General features: G+C 33.1%; 1 protein-coding gene across 1 annotated transcript in view; it reads right to left on the reverse strand.

Moving 5' to 3' along the window:
- Positions 1-15,309, reverse strand: part of RYR2 (ryanodine receptor 2) — an 864,696-nt gene that overhangs the window by 55,791 nt on the left and 793,596 nt on the right. The window contains exons 87-91 of the mRNA XM_069064486.1: positions 14,606-14,710; positions 12,377-12,458; positions 9,372-10,669; positions 7,269-7,336; positions 2,194-2,341 (exon numbers count right to left, since the gene is read on the reverse strand). Coding sequence (XP_068920587.1) covers positions 2,194-2,341; positions 7,269-7,336; positions 9,372-10,669; positions 12,377-12,458; positions 14,606-14,710 — 1,701 coding nt within the window. The remainder of the gene's footprint in view (positions 1-2,193; positions 2,342-7,268; positions 7,337-9,371; positions 10,670-12,376; positions 12,459-14,605; positions 14,711-15,309) is intronic.

Raw genomic sequence — 15,309 nt, forward strand, 5'->3', positions numbered from 1 at the left:
TACATTTTCATTAAACATATTTTCACATTAGTCATGTTGTATAGAAGATTTAGAACTAATGGGAAGAACCATGAAAAAGAAAAAAAACAAACAAAAAGAAAATAGTCTGCTTTGCTCTGCATTCAGACTTCATAGTTCTTTCTCTGGATGTGGATGGCATTTTGCATCCTTTGGAATTGTTTTAGGACCTTGCACTGCTGAGAAGGTCTAAGTCTATCAAAAAATCAGTCATCATACGCAGTGGCTATTACTGTGTACAATGTTCTACTGGTTCTGCTCACTTCATTCAGCATCAGATCATATGTCTTTCCAGGTTTTTCTGGAGTCTGCCTGTTCATCATTACGTATAGCACAATAGTATTCCATTTCATTCATATACCACAACTTGTTCAGCAATTCCCTAATTGATGGCCATCCCCTCAATTTCCAGTTCTTGGCCACCACAAAAAGAGCTGCTATAAATATTTTTGTACACGTGGGTCCTTTTCCCATTTATATGATCTCTTTGGGATACAGTCCTAGAAGTGGTAGGGTTTGCTGGGTCAAAGGGTATGCCCATTTTTATAGCTCTTTGTGCACAGTTTCAAATTGCTCTCCAGAATGTTTGGATCAGTTCACAACGCCACCAAGGAATTAGTGTTTCAATATTCCCACATCTTCTCCAACATTTATTATTCTTCTGTTTTGTCATGTTAGCCAATCTGACAGGTGTGATGTGGTATCTCAGAGTTGCTTTGTTTTTTAACTCTCTAATCAATAGTAATTTAGAACATTTTTTCATATGACTATAGATAGTTTTAATTTCTTCCTCTGAAAACTGCCTGTTTCTATCCTTTGACTATTTATCAATTGGGGAATGACTTGTATTCTTGTAAATTTGACTCAGTTCTCTATATATTTTAGAAGTGAGGCCTTTATCAGAGACTCTAGTTGTAAAAATCCCCAGTTTTCTACTTTCCTCCTAATCTTGATTACGTTGGTTTTGTTTATGCAAAAACTTTTCAATTTAATATAATCAAAATTATCCATTTTGCATTTCATAATGTTCTCTATCTCTTGTTTGGTCATAAATTGCTCCATTCTCCATAAATCTGACAGATACTAACTATTCCTTGCTCCCCTAATTTGTTTATAGTATCAGCCTTTATATCTAAATCATGTACCCATTTGGACTTTATTTTGGTATATGGTGTCAAACATCGGTCTATGCCCCGTTTCTGCCATACTATGTTCCAGTTTTTCCAGCAGTTTTTGTCTAATAGTGAGTTCTTATCCCAGAAGCTGGGGTCTTTTGATTTATCAGACAAGAAACTGCTATAAACATTGACTACTGTGTCTTGTGTACCTAACCCATTCAAATGATCTACCCCTCTATTTCTTAGCCAGTATCAAGTAGTTTTATTTTTTTATTTAAGATCTGGTGTGGCTAGGTCACCTTCCCTAGCATTTCTTTTCACTAATTCCCTTGATATTCTGGACCTTTTGTTCTTCCAAATGAAGAGAAAGAATCTGACTAGACAGTCTCTGAGGTTCCTTTAAGTTTCAGGTTGTGGGAAAGGAATCTTTTATGCTTTTAGATATACTTTTTGGAAATGAAAAGATCTGGAAAAAATTATTGAGAACATTTTCTTGGTCTTAGAAATACTTCTGCTAAACTCATACACAGCCATTCAATTTAAAGAACTGTCTTTTCACATATTTTATTTTGTAGGATTGTAGAATCATGGAATTTGTAACTGGAAGGAATTTTAGAAATTATCTAGCAAATATCAGGAAATTTAGATCTGTATATAGTAAATGGCTTATCCAAAACATCAATTCTCTCCAATGAAAGGGAGGGCAAGAAATTATTTATTTTGTATATTTGTAAATTAGCAATTTGTAAAACTAAGTGATTGAAGGACTCATAAGAGCTCATATTGAGGGACTTCTCTAACAAAGATACTAACTTTTTTTAGTGTTTGGGAAGAAAAGAAGTCTAAGTGCCACATGGCAGAAAAATACTTCAAACCTTTTATTAGCACAGATAGGAATAATTGAGAAACTTAAACAACTCATACATTATTAAGCTATTTACATTCTTTGAATAAATGCAAATTTAGTTATTTTTATTCAACTTGAACTGTCATGATTTCAGAAAAGCCATGCATAACTTACTTTTTCTTAGTCAATCTGAAAGTAAAAAGAACTTACTAAGAGTTTCTGTTGATAGGCTATGATTTTTTTCCAAAATGCTGACTCGGGGACTTCTGGTTCTCCATATCTATGTGTGTGAAGCTGCCTTAATTTTTGTTTGCCTTTGTCTTCTTTGGCTTTTTCTTCTTTTTCTCCATCTTCTCCCCTTAAAAAATGAATAGTACTTCTCAGGTGAATTTGGCATTAACAAGCAAAATAGTTCACTGAGTTAAGATTTTCCACCTAATGAAATCAGCACAATCAGAATTCATAGGAGTACCAATATACCACTACTCTATTGGAAAAGTAATTTTTAATTAATGATAATGTTCTGAAGTCAATAATACATATAAATATCAATTAACTCATATGCAGTCAATTTCAAAGGAGTAAATATTTTCTTTAAGAAAGTATATTGTGTTTCTGAAATATTTTGGGAAGGATTCAAACAAGAGTCTATAATCTTTTTCTCTGCTCTTCTAGGATATTATGACTTAAGTTAAAAAAGGGAAGAAGCAAGACTGCATATAATAATACCTGTTTTATGAGAAAGAGAAAATATTATAACCCCAACCAAATCAAATAGGTGGAGTAGGCTTACAAGAGGTGTACATTATTGAAATATTTATACACACATATCAATCATATATATATATATATATATGTGTATATATGTATATATTCATGACAGATTTATATTTATTATGTATCATTAAAATGGATCAAGAAAAATAAGATGAAGAGTTGTACTTAGTCTTCTAACATTCCTTCCTAACACTGGAGTATTACAAAAGTAAAAATAATAGAACACAGTTTTTCTACTTTTCTCTTATTTCACAGAAAGAAATTAATGTTTTTATTGCATTTCCTCAGGATAAGGAAATATTTTTGCTCCGATTAGAACTGTTTTTTCTATTATAAAATGGAAAGCAATGATTTCTGATTATTATTATTATTATTTTTTGTCTTTTTTTGGAGGAGGGAAGGCAGGGCAATTGGGCTTAAGTGACTTGCCCAAGGTCACATGGCTAGTAAGTGTTAAGTGCCTGAGGCCAGACCTGCACTCATGTCCTCCTGACTCTGGGGTCAGTGCTCCATTTACTGCGACACCTAGCTGCTCTACCCTTCCCCCCCCAATATCTGATTATTTTTGCTGTATTTAAATGACTATAAAAAGTAAGTAAATCCCTTCAGCTTGCCCTCATTTCTGCTGAATGATTTGCATGCTTTTCTTTGTGTTAACTTTATTAATTGAGGTATATTTTATTACTGAATGAAAATTTATTTTGTCTTGTGCCTTAAAATGTATATACTGCAATGTTTGAAATATTTGAAAACGATGCATTGAAAAAACTTTTTCCTTGTAAGAATGCAAAACTATACATATACTTTAGGAAGAATTTGAATATTATGAGCTAAAACACTTAACCTATAATTTTGAAATTGAAAAGTATGCAGTCTCAATGTAAAATAAATATGTGCTAATATTTAACAATGCAATTTTAAATTCAATGGCATAGAAAAATATGGAATTGTGAGATGGTAAGTAAAAACAAAACAAAACACCAACTCCTTGAGTAAAGAATCAAACAAAAAGCACTTGCTAACTTTGAAAATGTAACAATTTTCTGCTTTTAGAATTCAGCATCTTTATATAATACCTATGTCAAGTACCTACAGTCCTTAAGGCACTGCAATGATGTCTGTTATAAATATTTTGGTCCTTTTAATTAAAAATCTATTCCATTACTTAGAACATATGTCTTTAAAACAGTAGAAAATCTTCAGGCCCTCATGTAACCAAAACAGGTTCTTTCTCTTGAATGCTTCAATTTTGCTAGAATCTGTGTTATTAACTTTGTTGGGAAGTTTTCAAAACAATTTCTACAGAGAAGTGCTCTCATATGAAATCTGGATGAGAATGAGAAATGTTTCTGTTTAAACTTCATTTCCAAAGTATTTTACATTTCAAAACTATGAATTTTGCAAATTTATGTTTATCCCTTTGTGTTGAGAAAGTAATTATTGGTGATTTAAACCAGTGACAGAAAACTAGGATTTAGAATGTAAATGATGAAAAGATTCTTTTTTTTAAGCAATTGGGGTTAAGTAACTTGCTCAAGGTTACACAGCCAGGTATTTCTGGGTGGGTGCTAAGTGTCTGAGCCCAGATTCGATCCCAGGTTGTCCTGACTCTGGGGCCAGTGCTCTTACTCGCTGTGCTACCTGGCTGCCCCCAAAAAGATTCTTTTATATATAAAAAGTAAGTTGGTAATTTGTTCTTAGAAAATATACAAGTCTATTCAAAAGATGTGTTTCTAACTACCTTTTAAAAATTTAATTGTGATACTTTGTGTAATTGTGTTTCTTTCTCTCCCTCCTGCTTCCCCTCTCTCTCCTTTTACTTTAGTCTCCCCTAATGGCATTCATGGTAGACCAGGCTTTCACAAGTATTTAAGCCAAACTCCTAGGTACTAGATTGTATTTATGGCCTTAGAAATGAAAATTTATGAATTTAACTATAATGTGAATAATATTTTGGATTTTAAAAAATATTGAACTTGAAGTAACATAAAACCAGGCTCTCATAGCATACAACCAAGCTATCAAAATGTGAACTCAAGAATGAAGTATTTTAACATAGGAACAAATCTGAAGGACAACTTTTACTGTGAAACACAGCATAATTCTTGAAATAAAATCAAAAGGCTTTTCATTGATATTCAAGGCAATGCTATCCCCAGTTCAGCCCGTGACAGGACAAGGCACGGGAAGTCTAACAATCTGTAAAATCAAAGCAATGCTGAGGACTGTTAAAATTCAGATATAATTAGTAAAATAGGAGCCACTATATGTGCTTCCCAAATGCCTATAATTCTATGTTTGTATTTTAGTATTAATTTTTTTTCCTTAAAAATCAAACCTAAGAAAAACAATATTCACTCTGGTGAATGTGTGGTAGAAAGGGAATACTGTACAAAGATTTGAAGTTCTCAACTATAGTAGTAACATTTGAGAGCTTAGGAAATGGGACCAAGGTGCAGATAAAATATTTAATTTGATATTGTTCAATGGTTATGTGAGAAGAGGACCCAGGATTTTAAACTGGGGACTCAGAGTCAGTAGAGCTGGGTTCAAATCCTATATCTGCTACTTATTATCTATATGACTTTGGATAAGTCACAATCTCCCTGGTCTTCATTCTCCTCATCTATAAAATAAGAATTGGACTAGAGGGTCATGAGGTCTTTTTTCAACTACAGATTTATAACCCTATTCTGCTTATTAAAGATAGGGTTTTTCTGGATTCCATTTTGACCTAACTGCCTAAGGTCAAATCTAACCTAAGGTTCAATCTGGGGAATTCCTATAGGTAAATAATTCATAGAAGTCTGGTTAAAAAAAAAAAAACACAGCCCTCCCCCTCCCCACATTTTATAGACCTAAAGAGACTTTAGCCTTACATGCTGTCAGTCAACAATCCAATAAATTATTAAGTGTCTATTATGTGCCACTGTCTTGTCATCAGCAGAGGGGATATAAAAAATGTAAAAGACACTCCATGCTTTGGGGGAGCTCGCAGTCTAATGGGGAAGACTACGCACACTGCACTATACAAATAAGCTATACAGAGATTACATTAGAAGTAATCAACAAAGGGAAAGCACTAGAATTATGGGGGATCAGGAAAGCTTTCCTGAAGAAGATGGGATTTTAGTCTAGTGAGCCAGAGAAGCCAGGAGGTGGAGATGAGGAGAGAGACCATTCCAGGTATGGGTGATAGCCAGTGAAAGTGCAACAGGTTCTTTTTAAAATTTTACAGTCACTAAATATCAAGTCCAAAGAGTAATTAACTGGTGTTATAAGGGTTTAGGGTACCAATTTGTTGGGTGTTTGAGACAGTTTTTTGGCTGTTGGTCTTACAGCTTTTCAAAAAAGAGCATAAAAACATGGATAGGGATGTTTCACAGGTATATACAACCTCAATACATTAATTTTCTGGTATATAATAAAACAAAACATTGTAATTGGACACATAACATGATAGCACAGAATCATCATCTCTAATGATATATTTATTGATATTATTGATCAATAATTATTGGTATTATTGATAGAAATTTAGGCTTCTCCTAAATTAATACATCTTTCTAATATTTTGGAATATCTAAGGTTGATATGTGCATTCATTTCTGATATATATGCTTAAACCAAATTGTTCTATCTTCATCTCATGATACATGAATATTTTTAGGATATATGACCATGTGGTGAGTGTCCTGTATGGGACAGGAAGTTGATGTCAGTCTAGCAACAGCAATAAGCTCAGCAGAAAATAATAATGAAAGTGAAAAAGATATACAACACTTCAAGAAAATGTAGAAATTTATAGGATGCTTTAATTAGCAAAAAATCAATGATATGAAAAAACTAAAGTGACATGCTTTCATTGTCTTATAACTAGGCTTTTATTATATGAATGTAATGATTGACAATGTTAGTTTAAATATTCCAAAAATACTAATATGAGTCTATTGAATTTAACTAAAAAAATCTTTTCATTCACTTACCTAAAAATGACTGACTTAGGCTTAAAATATCATAATTGAAATTCCATGGACTAAAAATAGGAGCATTGGGTTAACCAAATATTCATTAGATAGCATCATATAAGAGACTTTTTTCTCAAGCTACCCTAGCATGGAGCAGAAAATAAGGCATAAATGAAATTCTTGGTTATTATGGGAAAGCAAGAAGAGATATAGGAATTATATCAAAGGCTCTCAACTCTTATAGTTATAAACTAGAGATTAGCCTGAGAAGAAGGGCTGAGAATGATGGGTCAGAATTAAGACAGCTCAATATCAGTTATTGGGTTTAAGTCAATGAAATTATATTATTAGAACCCATTGCATTGCTATAAAATTCATTCAGGTTTGATGTTTCCTGAGTTCATAAGATCATAGATTTAGAGCTAAAAGGACTTTTGCAAGATGCATTGAAAGTACTCAGCCATATCTAGTCAGAGAGGTGGAAGACTTAAATAAAGTTTTTGAAGCCAAAGAAAGGGTAGCATATACCATTATACCTACTCTGCTTTTTCAGGTTCGGATTTAGTTTCTTCTTTCTCTTCCTTTTCATCTTCTTTCACTTTCTGTTCCTTGAAAAGATCAGTGGGAAGAAAGAAAATCTAAGAAATATTGCATGTAATCTGGAGATGAGGTTAAAGAGACGTACACTCATATGCCAAACATTAATTGACAATGATTCCCCAGTGCCTCCTGCATCAATTCTAATCTCTTCAGTCTGCATTTCACACCATTTAAAGGACACACTCTGTGTTTCAGTCATGTTGGTTTCTTGACTATCTTTCACAATTACCATGCTCATTTTCATCTCCATGACATAACTTGTAATATTTACCTCCCACCCAGGAATGAACTCTCCTCCCTTATTATCCTTTCCTTGCAGAGAAATTTTATTCATCCTTCAAGGAACAGTTGAATCCCCACTGGCTTTATGCCCTACATGGAATTTTAACCTAAGGACTACTCTAGTCTACAATGATTTATTAATACCTGTTGAACTGATAGATACTAAACAGTTTAACATTTATTTATGTATGTAATTATGTATTAACTACTTACATAGTTCATCTTACTCAATTCAATGGATACTTAATGCCTGTGTGCAATGTTCTGTCCTAGGTGTTAGGAATACAGAGATATATTGCAGACTCTGCTCTTATGGGGCAGTTTGCAATTTGGTGAAGGGGTAGGGTTATAACATGTAAATAAATAGGTATAAGACAATGTAGGGTGTGGTGGGGCCAAAGAACTATCTAAACAAAATGCTTTAGGAAATGTTGAGGAGAAAGAGAACATGTTCATGTGGTAAAATCAGGTAAAGCTTCACAGAAATGGGGGAATCTGAGCTCAGCTTTTTAGAAAGAAAAAGATATTATTAGTTAGAAATGAGGAAGAAGCTTCAATATCTTAAAATGGCACTGAGACTTTTGCAATACACTGTATATTAAAGGAATGATGCAATAGCCCGTACAGGTGTATGGGGGTAGCAATGGGAAGAATGTGATTGGGAAAAGATGTAGTAGTCTGGTTTTCCTGAAATGTAAAACATGTGAAGTGAAGTGAAATAAATCTGGGAAAGTTGAAAATAGATTGTCTAGGTTTTCAAATATGTAATCAGAGATTATATTTTGTCCTACAGGTAACAGGGAGCCATAAAAGATGTTTTTATTTAGTGAGGAAGTATTGCACTTAAGTCTATCTACCAGGAAGGTTAATTTGATGGTTCTATGATGGATGATGGACTGGTGAGACACAGGAAATAGGCATGAGGCTACCCCAATAGTCCAGGTAAGATGTGATGAGAATCTGAACTAATGTGGTGGCAATACAGAAAGGAAGGGACAAAAGAAAGAGACAGTATAGATGTAGACTTTATAGGCCCTGACAACTGCTTGGATGTAGAGGGTGAGGAACAAAGAAAAGCTGAATATGGTTCCATGGTTTTGATATTTAAAGGGAGGATGGCAGTGCCATGAACAGAAAAAATAATAATTTAAGAGATGGGGTAGATTTTCAGTAGAAGATAATAAGTTCAGTTTTAATATGCTAAGTTTTCCTGACAGCAGAAAATACAGGTACAGATGTTCAACAGGCAGTTGGTATTGTGGAACTAGAACTCACAGGAAATGTTCAGGCTGGACTTACAAATCTGAGGGTCAACTGAATAGAGGTGATTGATTACTAAACACAAGGGAAGAGACAAAAATCACCAAAAGCACATAGAGAAAGAAGAGAAAGCACTCCAGGACAGTTCTACTTTTTTGTATCTCTCATGATACCTTATCTAGTACTGAATTCAGTACAGAAAAAATAAATGTTTAATGATTGATTGTTTATCTGAATGATAGGGTAAAACTTCCAAGACGCTAGCTTTATTCTCACTATCAAAAAAAACAAAAACAAAAACAAATCATTATAAAGAATCCAAGTATCTCTCTTCACTAAAAATGTCAATAGTCATTTGGTAATCTGGTACTTAAAAATAACTACTCTTCTCCTCCCCAAACAACACTGATACATATCTGCAACAGTAACAATATCAAGCTAACTTTTCTATAGCACCCTCTTCCTCAGAAGACGAGAGAAGCTATGAATTAAACAGATTACCTGGCATTTTTCTTGAACTTCAGGGACAGGGATCGGGTTACTCATTAAATCACTTAGGCCAGCATTTGGATTGTGAGGAATTAGCTTATATTGTCCACCTTCTCTCTTCAGGTCTAAGCCAAAAATATCTGACAGTAAGTCACTTTCTTCTGTTAATTCCTTTAGGTCAGTTAGATCTTCAGTGGGCAAGGCCATTTCTATAGCCTTTCTTTCTCCCTCTTCTCCCTCGCCTCGCACCTCATCCTGGGTAGGGTCTGGCATATTGGCCAAAAGTTCTGCCACTTTGATCTTTTTAGCACCTTCTACCAGGCTACCTCCCAGCAGCAAGCTGCACATGATACGAAAGAAACCTCTAAAAACACTGGATATGAAATGCAAGAGGCCTACCAAAATACTCCAGTAGGATGAAAAGAGGGCCATGAGCAGGTCCTTCATGGTCATTTTCTTTACTTTCTTCATTTGTTTTTTTAGGCTCTTTAAACTGAGCATTCTCATCAGGGTTAAGATGTTGTACCTAAGGGCAAGGAGAGCTGATTTAACAGTCATAATGGAAAAAAAGCCCATTCGAGGTTCCTGCTCTTCAGTATTCTCTTTTTCAGTTTCTTCTTTGTTCACTGACCGTTCATTCAAATCTGATTCAGAGATCTGTGCAGCTAGTTGCATTTCAAAGATGGTATCCTCACAGAAATTAACAAAAAGTTCCATCTTTTCCTTCTCCCCTCCTTCATTGACCACATCGAAAATAAACTGTCTTTTGGACTCTTTGACTTGCGGCTTCTCCCACTGAGTTCTGCTGGACTCACTAATTTCAAAATAAACTCTTTCAATGCGTTTTGCACTGCCCATAATCTCAATGCGTCCTAGAAAAGGCTGAAAATAATTCAGTACACTCTCTGCTAATTCAAGGAAAGTCTGCAGTCGGGTATCATTGGGCATGTGTTCAGAAAGATTGGTCAGGAGGACAGCAACATTGAAACCAATGTCTTTGGCAGGTTCATGGAAACGTTTCACAAATTCTTCATAGTCTAATGTTTCATTTTCATCTGTTTCCGCACAAGAGAGAAGAAATTCAGTTTCAGATTGTGTATAGTGCTTATGACTCTCCATTGCTTTATGGAAGTCCCTCTTGGAAATGATGCCCTTGCCATCAGGGTCATATTCTTTGAATGTATCTGAAGAAGTTAAATCCTTTAGTTTTAAAAACATGTCAAAAAACTTCAGAATCATCTCTACGTTGTTCGAAGATTCTACCAGCATATCAACCATCTGTTTGCCAATGGTTCCATTAACAACGTTACCTGGAGGTAAACAAATTTTATTTGTTCAAAATGTATATACTCTAGCAAGATGAAGAGCTAATATGTAAATATATTAAATGAAATATATTTTCCAGTATATAGACACAGGTCATATGCTTATTTTTTTGTCTAACCTATGGCACTTTCATGTTAAACAATAAGACATAACAGATTCATTATGGTTTGAAAGATACAATTCTATTTAGGACACTCTTGCTCAATAATATTTGGGCATACTAGGATGAACGCCAATAATACATCCCAATTTATACAAATAAAAAAGATAAGTACTGTGGAAGAGAAAATAAGGTTAACTACTGGACACTATTCAGCCACTACTGTAAAAGATGACACTTAAGAATGTTTCCAGTGTCTTTAAACCTTGGTTTACTCCACAAGGTTGTCTGCTGATGGGGCATAATAAAAGCTATAGTATGCTAAGAGAGATTAAATATTATGATAATTTATAGAATCACCAAATGTACTCATTAGTTGTATTGAAAATGTTATATAATTAATAATATATGAACCTAGGTAATGGTTACATGGAAGAGACAGAACTTCAAAACTATGTCAGGTAACTGGAAATTAACAACAAGACATGCAGAAACTATTGCTAAACAATAACTGCATCAAATGCAATGTATTTTAACATGCTCACATATTAGGCCAGAAATCTCTTTAACCAAGTAAATATTTATAAGGCAATGTTTGTAGGTGCTGTTTGGCATTCTAAAACATAGATAAGGATAAAAGGTGAAGAAAAATAATTGTGGCAAAAGAAAGTGATAGAGATAAATGGAACATCAAGAGAAAAAAAAAGAAACACTGAAGGTAGCATACTGTGTCATATTGTTCCAAGTTACCTATTCCAGTGCCAATGGATCCATTTATGTAATTTAAGATCACTTCTCTTAGAAAGAACATTAAAATGAAAATGTCTTTGCTCATGAGCATCGTGTGTGAATGATCATTTAAAAACCGACAGGCTTAAAAATACTATATAATGTGGTAGTCTTTAAAAAGCCAATGACCTACTCAACCTTTGATTTTATGAGTATTCTTAATCACTACCAGTTAATTAATGTGAAATATATTTATTTGCATGTGTTAAATAGCTCAATCCCCATGACATCCCTTATGAGGAAGCAAAAATTTATATTATCTACATTTTTTAGACATGTACAATCATAGTCACAGGAATTTTAAAGTAATTTATGTGAATAAGTGGTTAGATAGGATTATAAAGTAAATATTATTTTCAGGTGATGTTTACGATTTTCTAGAGCATTGATTTTCAAAATGTGGTCCAGGAATGCCTAGGATCCTTGTCACCCATTCAGGTGGTAAATGAGTTCAAAACTAGTTTCAGAATAATATTGATGTTTTATTTCTATTATAGCAAATGTTTATAGATAAAGCCCATATAAACAAAAGCTCTTGGGGGAAAGGGTCTTCATTAATGTATATGAATGTAAAAGGGCCTGAGACCCAAAAAGTTTGAGAACCACTGTACTAGAGCAGGGCTTTTTAAACTGTGGGTCATGAATCCATTGGGTTGCGAGGTTACAAGTGGAAAAAGTTTAAGAAAACCTGTTCTAGAGCATGTTAAACCTCCAAAAGACAGCATTTTGGATTTTACAGTCATCAAATTAGAGAATATAAGACTGTGCTACAGTACTTGCATTTCTGATTAATCAAAGCTACCTTCCAACATGGACAGCAACATGACCACCATGTCCTTCTGAAGATCCATTAATTCTTTCAACAATTCAATTTGGCTGGAATCCTGCGAACATTAATATAATGCATTTAAAACTATATGAGAAAGCAATACTCACAGGACTAAGACATTCTGAGTCACAGTGTGTGAACTATTACATTAGTTCAATATATGAGAGCACTTTAATATGTTAACATATTAAGTTAAGCAGGCCTGTGGGAAAATGTACTAGTCAGCAACACTATATTAACTTTAGAGAAAACTAGAATTCCCATCATTTGCATGAAGGGGAATTTTGCTAACACTATTTAAGAGGAACCATTAAAAGCCACAAGGAAGAAAAACCTAACAAGTCATATATTATATTATGATATATTAATATTGGTATTTTTAAAAAATTCCATCAAGATAATTTTAATAATTAAGAATACAGGTGGATTTTTTTTAAAATGGCAATTGCTCAGAGAATTATATAGAAACACTTGATTATTTAAAAATCTTCTTAATTGAAATTCATTTTGTTTCTTTCTGTCTGCCTTGATATGCTGTAGAGTCTTAATAAATCCTATTACATGTAAGTACATTATTTCATCCATGAAGGAGACATATACATGATGGGTGACACAGACTTAAATATGTAACATAAATCTTAAAATTTACATAAATAGCTGCATTCTGCAAAATAACTTAAGATCTGAAAGGTTACATAAAACAAGTTATAATTTCTCACCATAACATTTCCTATTTTCATAGTATTTCTCTGATATCATATATATGTAATGTATATAAATATACTTTTACAAATATCTTTTTCCAAACCCTATAATTGTTTTTCTTTGCATAAGGTATCATTCTAAATCATTTGACCTCTGTTATATAATAAAATAACAATATTTTAAATGCTTCCAACCACTATGGAAAATTACATCTTCAGAAGTTGGTGCCTCAGGCTATATGTAAAACTGCTAAGTTATAGCATATATCAATATAGTAAGGATCTGCGATTCGTTTAGTATGCAAACTTCATATGGCAAACCATCGATAATTTATAATCTTACGTAGATGTCTGAGGCCAAAGAGATGAATTAATTTGCCAGTGATAACACAGCTTGTAAGTTTTAGTAGCAAGACTTGAACTTTGGTCTTCCTGATTCCAATTTCAGCACTTTATTCATTATATCATGTTGCCCCATATAAAACATGAAAATAAAAGTTCATTCTTATGAAAACATTTGTGCTGATATTTCTGTTATGGCTATAAAATTTGCTCAAGATTATATACAATTATTTATATTTTTAAAACAGTTTACTAAAATGTCATTACTGTGTATAGTAGTCAGATAAAAATTAAATTATTATTAAATGATTTTTAAGTTTTCTTTTATAGTTTAATGATCAATGCCCTAGTAGGTATTTCACATCTCAAGATACATATTAAGTACATATTAAATAATACTATAATTACATTATAGACTATCAAGATGTTATATCGTCTTGTTAAAACAAAATATTCAGCAGATTATTGTATTGCCACTTTTATATTTATCTATTACTGTATGTTCTAAAAACAAAGTGAAACAAAGAAGACCAAAAAATGCCTTCTTTAACCTTTTCCCTTCAGTTGCCTTTTAAATTTTATGAAGTAGGAGCAGGTAAAACCGTAGGATGTTTTATTTTTTATTTTTTATTTTTTGCCCTTAAGAGTTAATACATTATCTTTCTATGGATTTCCTAATGTTAAATTTACTGTTAAAGATGGAATGACATCAGTCATGAACATCTCCCTGTTAATGACTCTATAAGGAAATTGCTTCCATTCTAGTGAAGCTAACAAGTTTAATATGACCAGACTAGAAATTCTTTTTCAATAAGTAGGAAGAGAGAAGTTTCTAGTGAGCATTTCTGAGGAAATGAGGTCATAAGGACACTTGAGAAATATATAATATTTGGGGAATCCCATTTAAGAAGTATTTCTACAACCTACTACATCTTTCAGCCTGTCTACTCTCTTCAGTTTGGTAAAAGTTTACCACACAACTAGCACACAGATCTTTCATATTAAAAAATAAAAACCAAAACTGAAATTCAAGAAGAAAACAAGAAATGATATAATATCAATGAAACAGTTAGATAAAAAGGCTGTTTGTAGATAGGAAGTATGATTAAACTGACAGGACCATACTTTTTCAGCTGAAGGATAACAGACAAAATACCTGAGACAACTTCATTTGCATATGGGCAAATACATGAAGAAAACCAACCACTGCATCCCAAAGTCTGCTGTGTGCCAAACTCTGCTGATTTCCAGTGCATGGGCCCTATAATATAAACAGAAAAACAACGACAATGCAGAATTAAATGATAAACTGTATTTCATAATAACAGAAATTGAATTTGTGAACATGTGTGTAGTACATATATATACATGTAAATGTGTGGTTAGTACACACAAAAGCCTTCATGTGTCCTTAGGAGAAGCAACCCTTAACAAAAATGAGAATGTAAATAATATATGTTAAGGTGATAAACATAGTTTTCTAAACAAGACTTGCAGAAACTAATTGATAACTGAGGTTCTCAAAGGTTTACATGTTCTGCTTTCCTTTTACAGCCAACCAAGCAGTTAATAACTCACTGAAAAAACAAGCATAAAACCTTTGACTTTTATGTAGATTTGCTTTCATTCTCTTCACAGAAAGATAAAACCCATACTAATAAGCAGTGATTATCATTTTGTTGAGAATACATAATGATTCTCAGGGTTAGAGAAAATAATTTATGTCAATTACAGCATAAATAGCAATTCAGATAAATTCTTTTTAGGGAAGAAAAGTCTTCATTAACATTTTTCTTGACACGGCTAGGTGGTGCAATGAATAGAGCACCTCTCCTGGTGTCAAGAGGATCTGAGTTCAAA

The sequence above is a fragment of the Petaurus breviceps genome, unplaced genomic scaffold (genome assembly GCF_028583685.1).
Source record: "Petaurus breviceps papuanus isolate PSGF00001 unplaced genomic scaffold, PetGlider_PUasm1.0 90633, whole genome shotgun sequence".
Classification (NCBI taxonomy): Eukaryota; Metazoa; Chordata; class Mammalia; order Diprotodontia; family Petauridae; genus Petaurus; species Petaurus breviceps.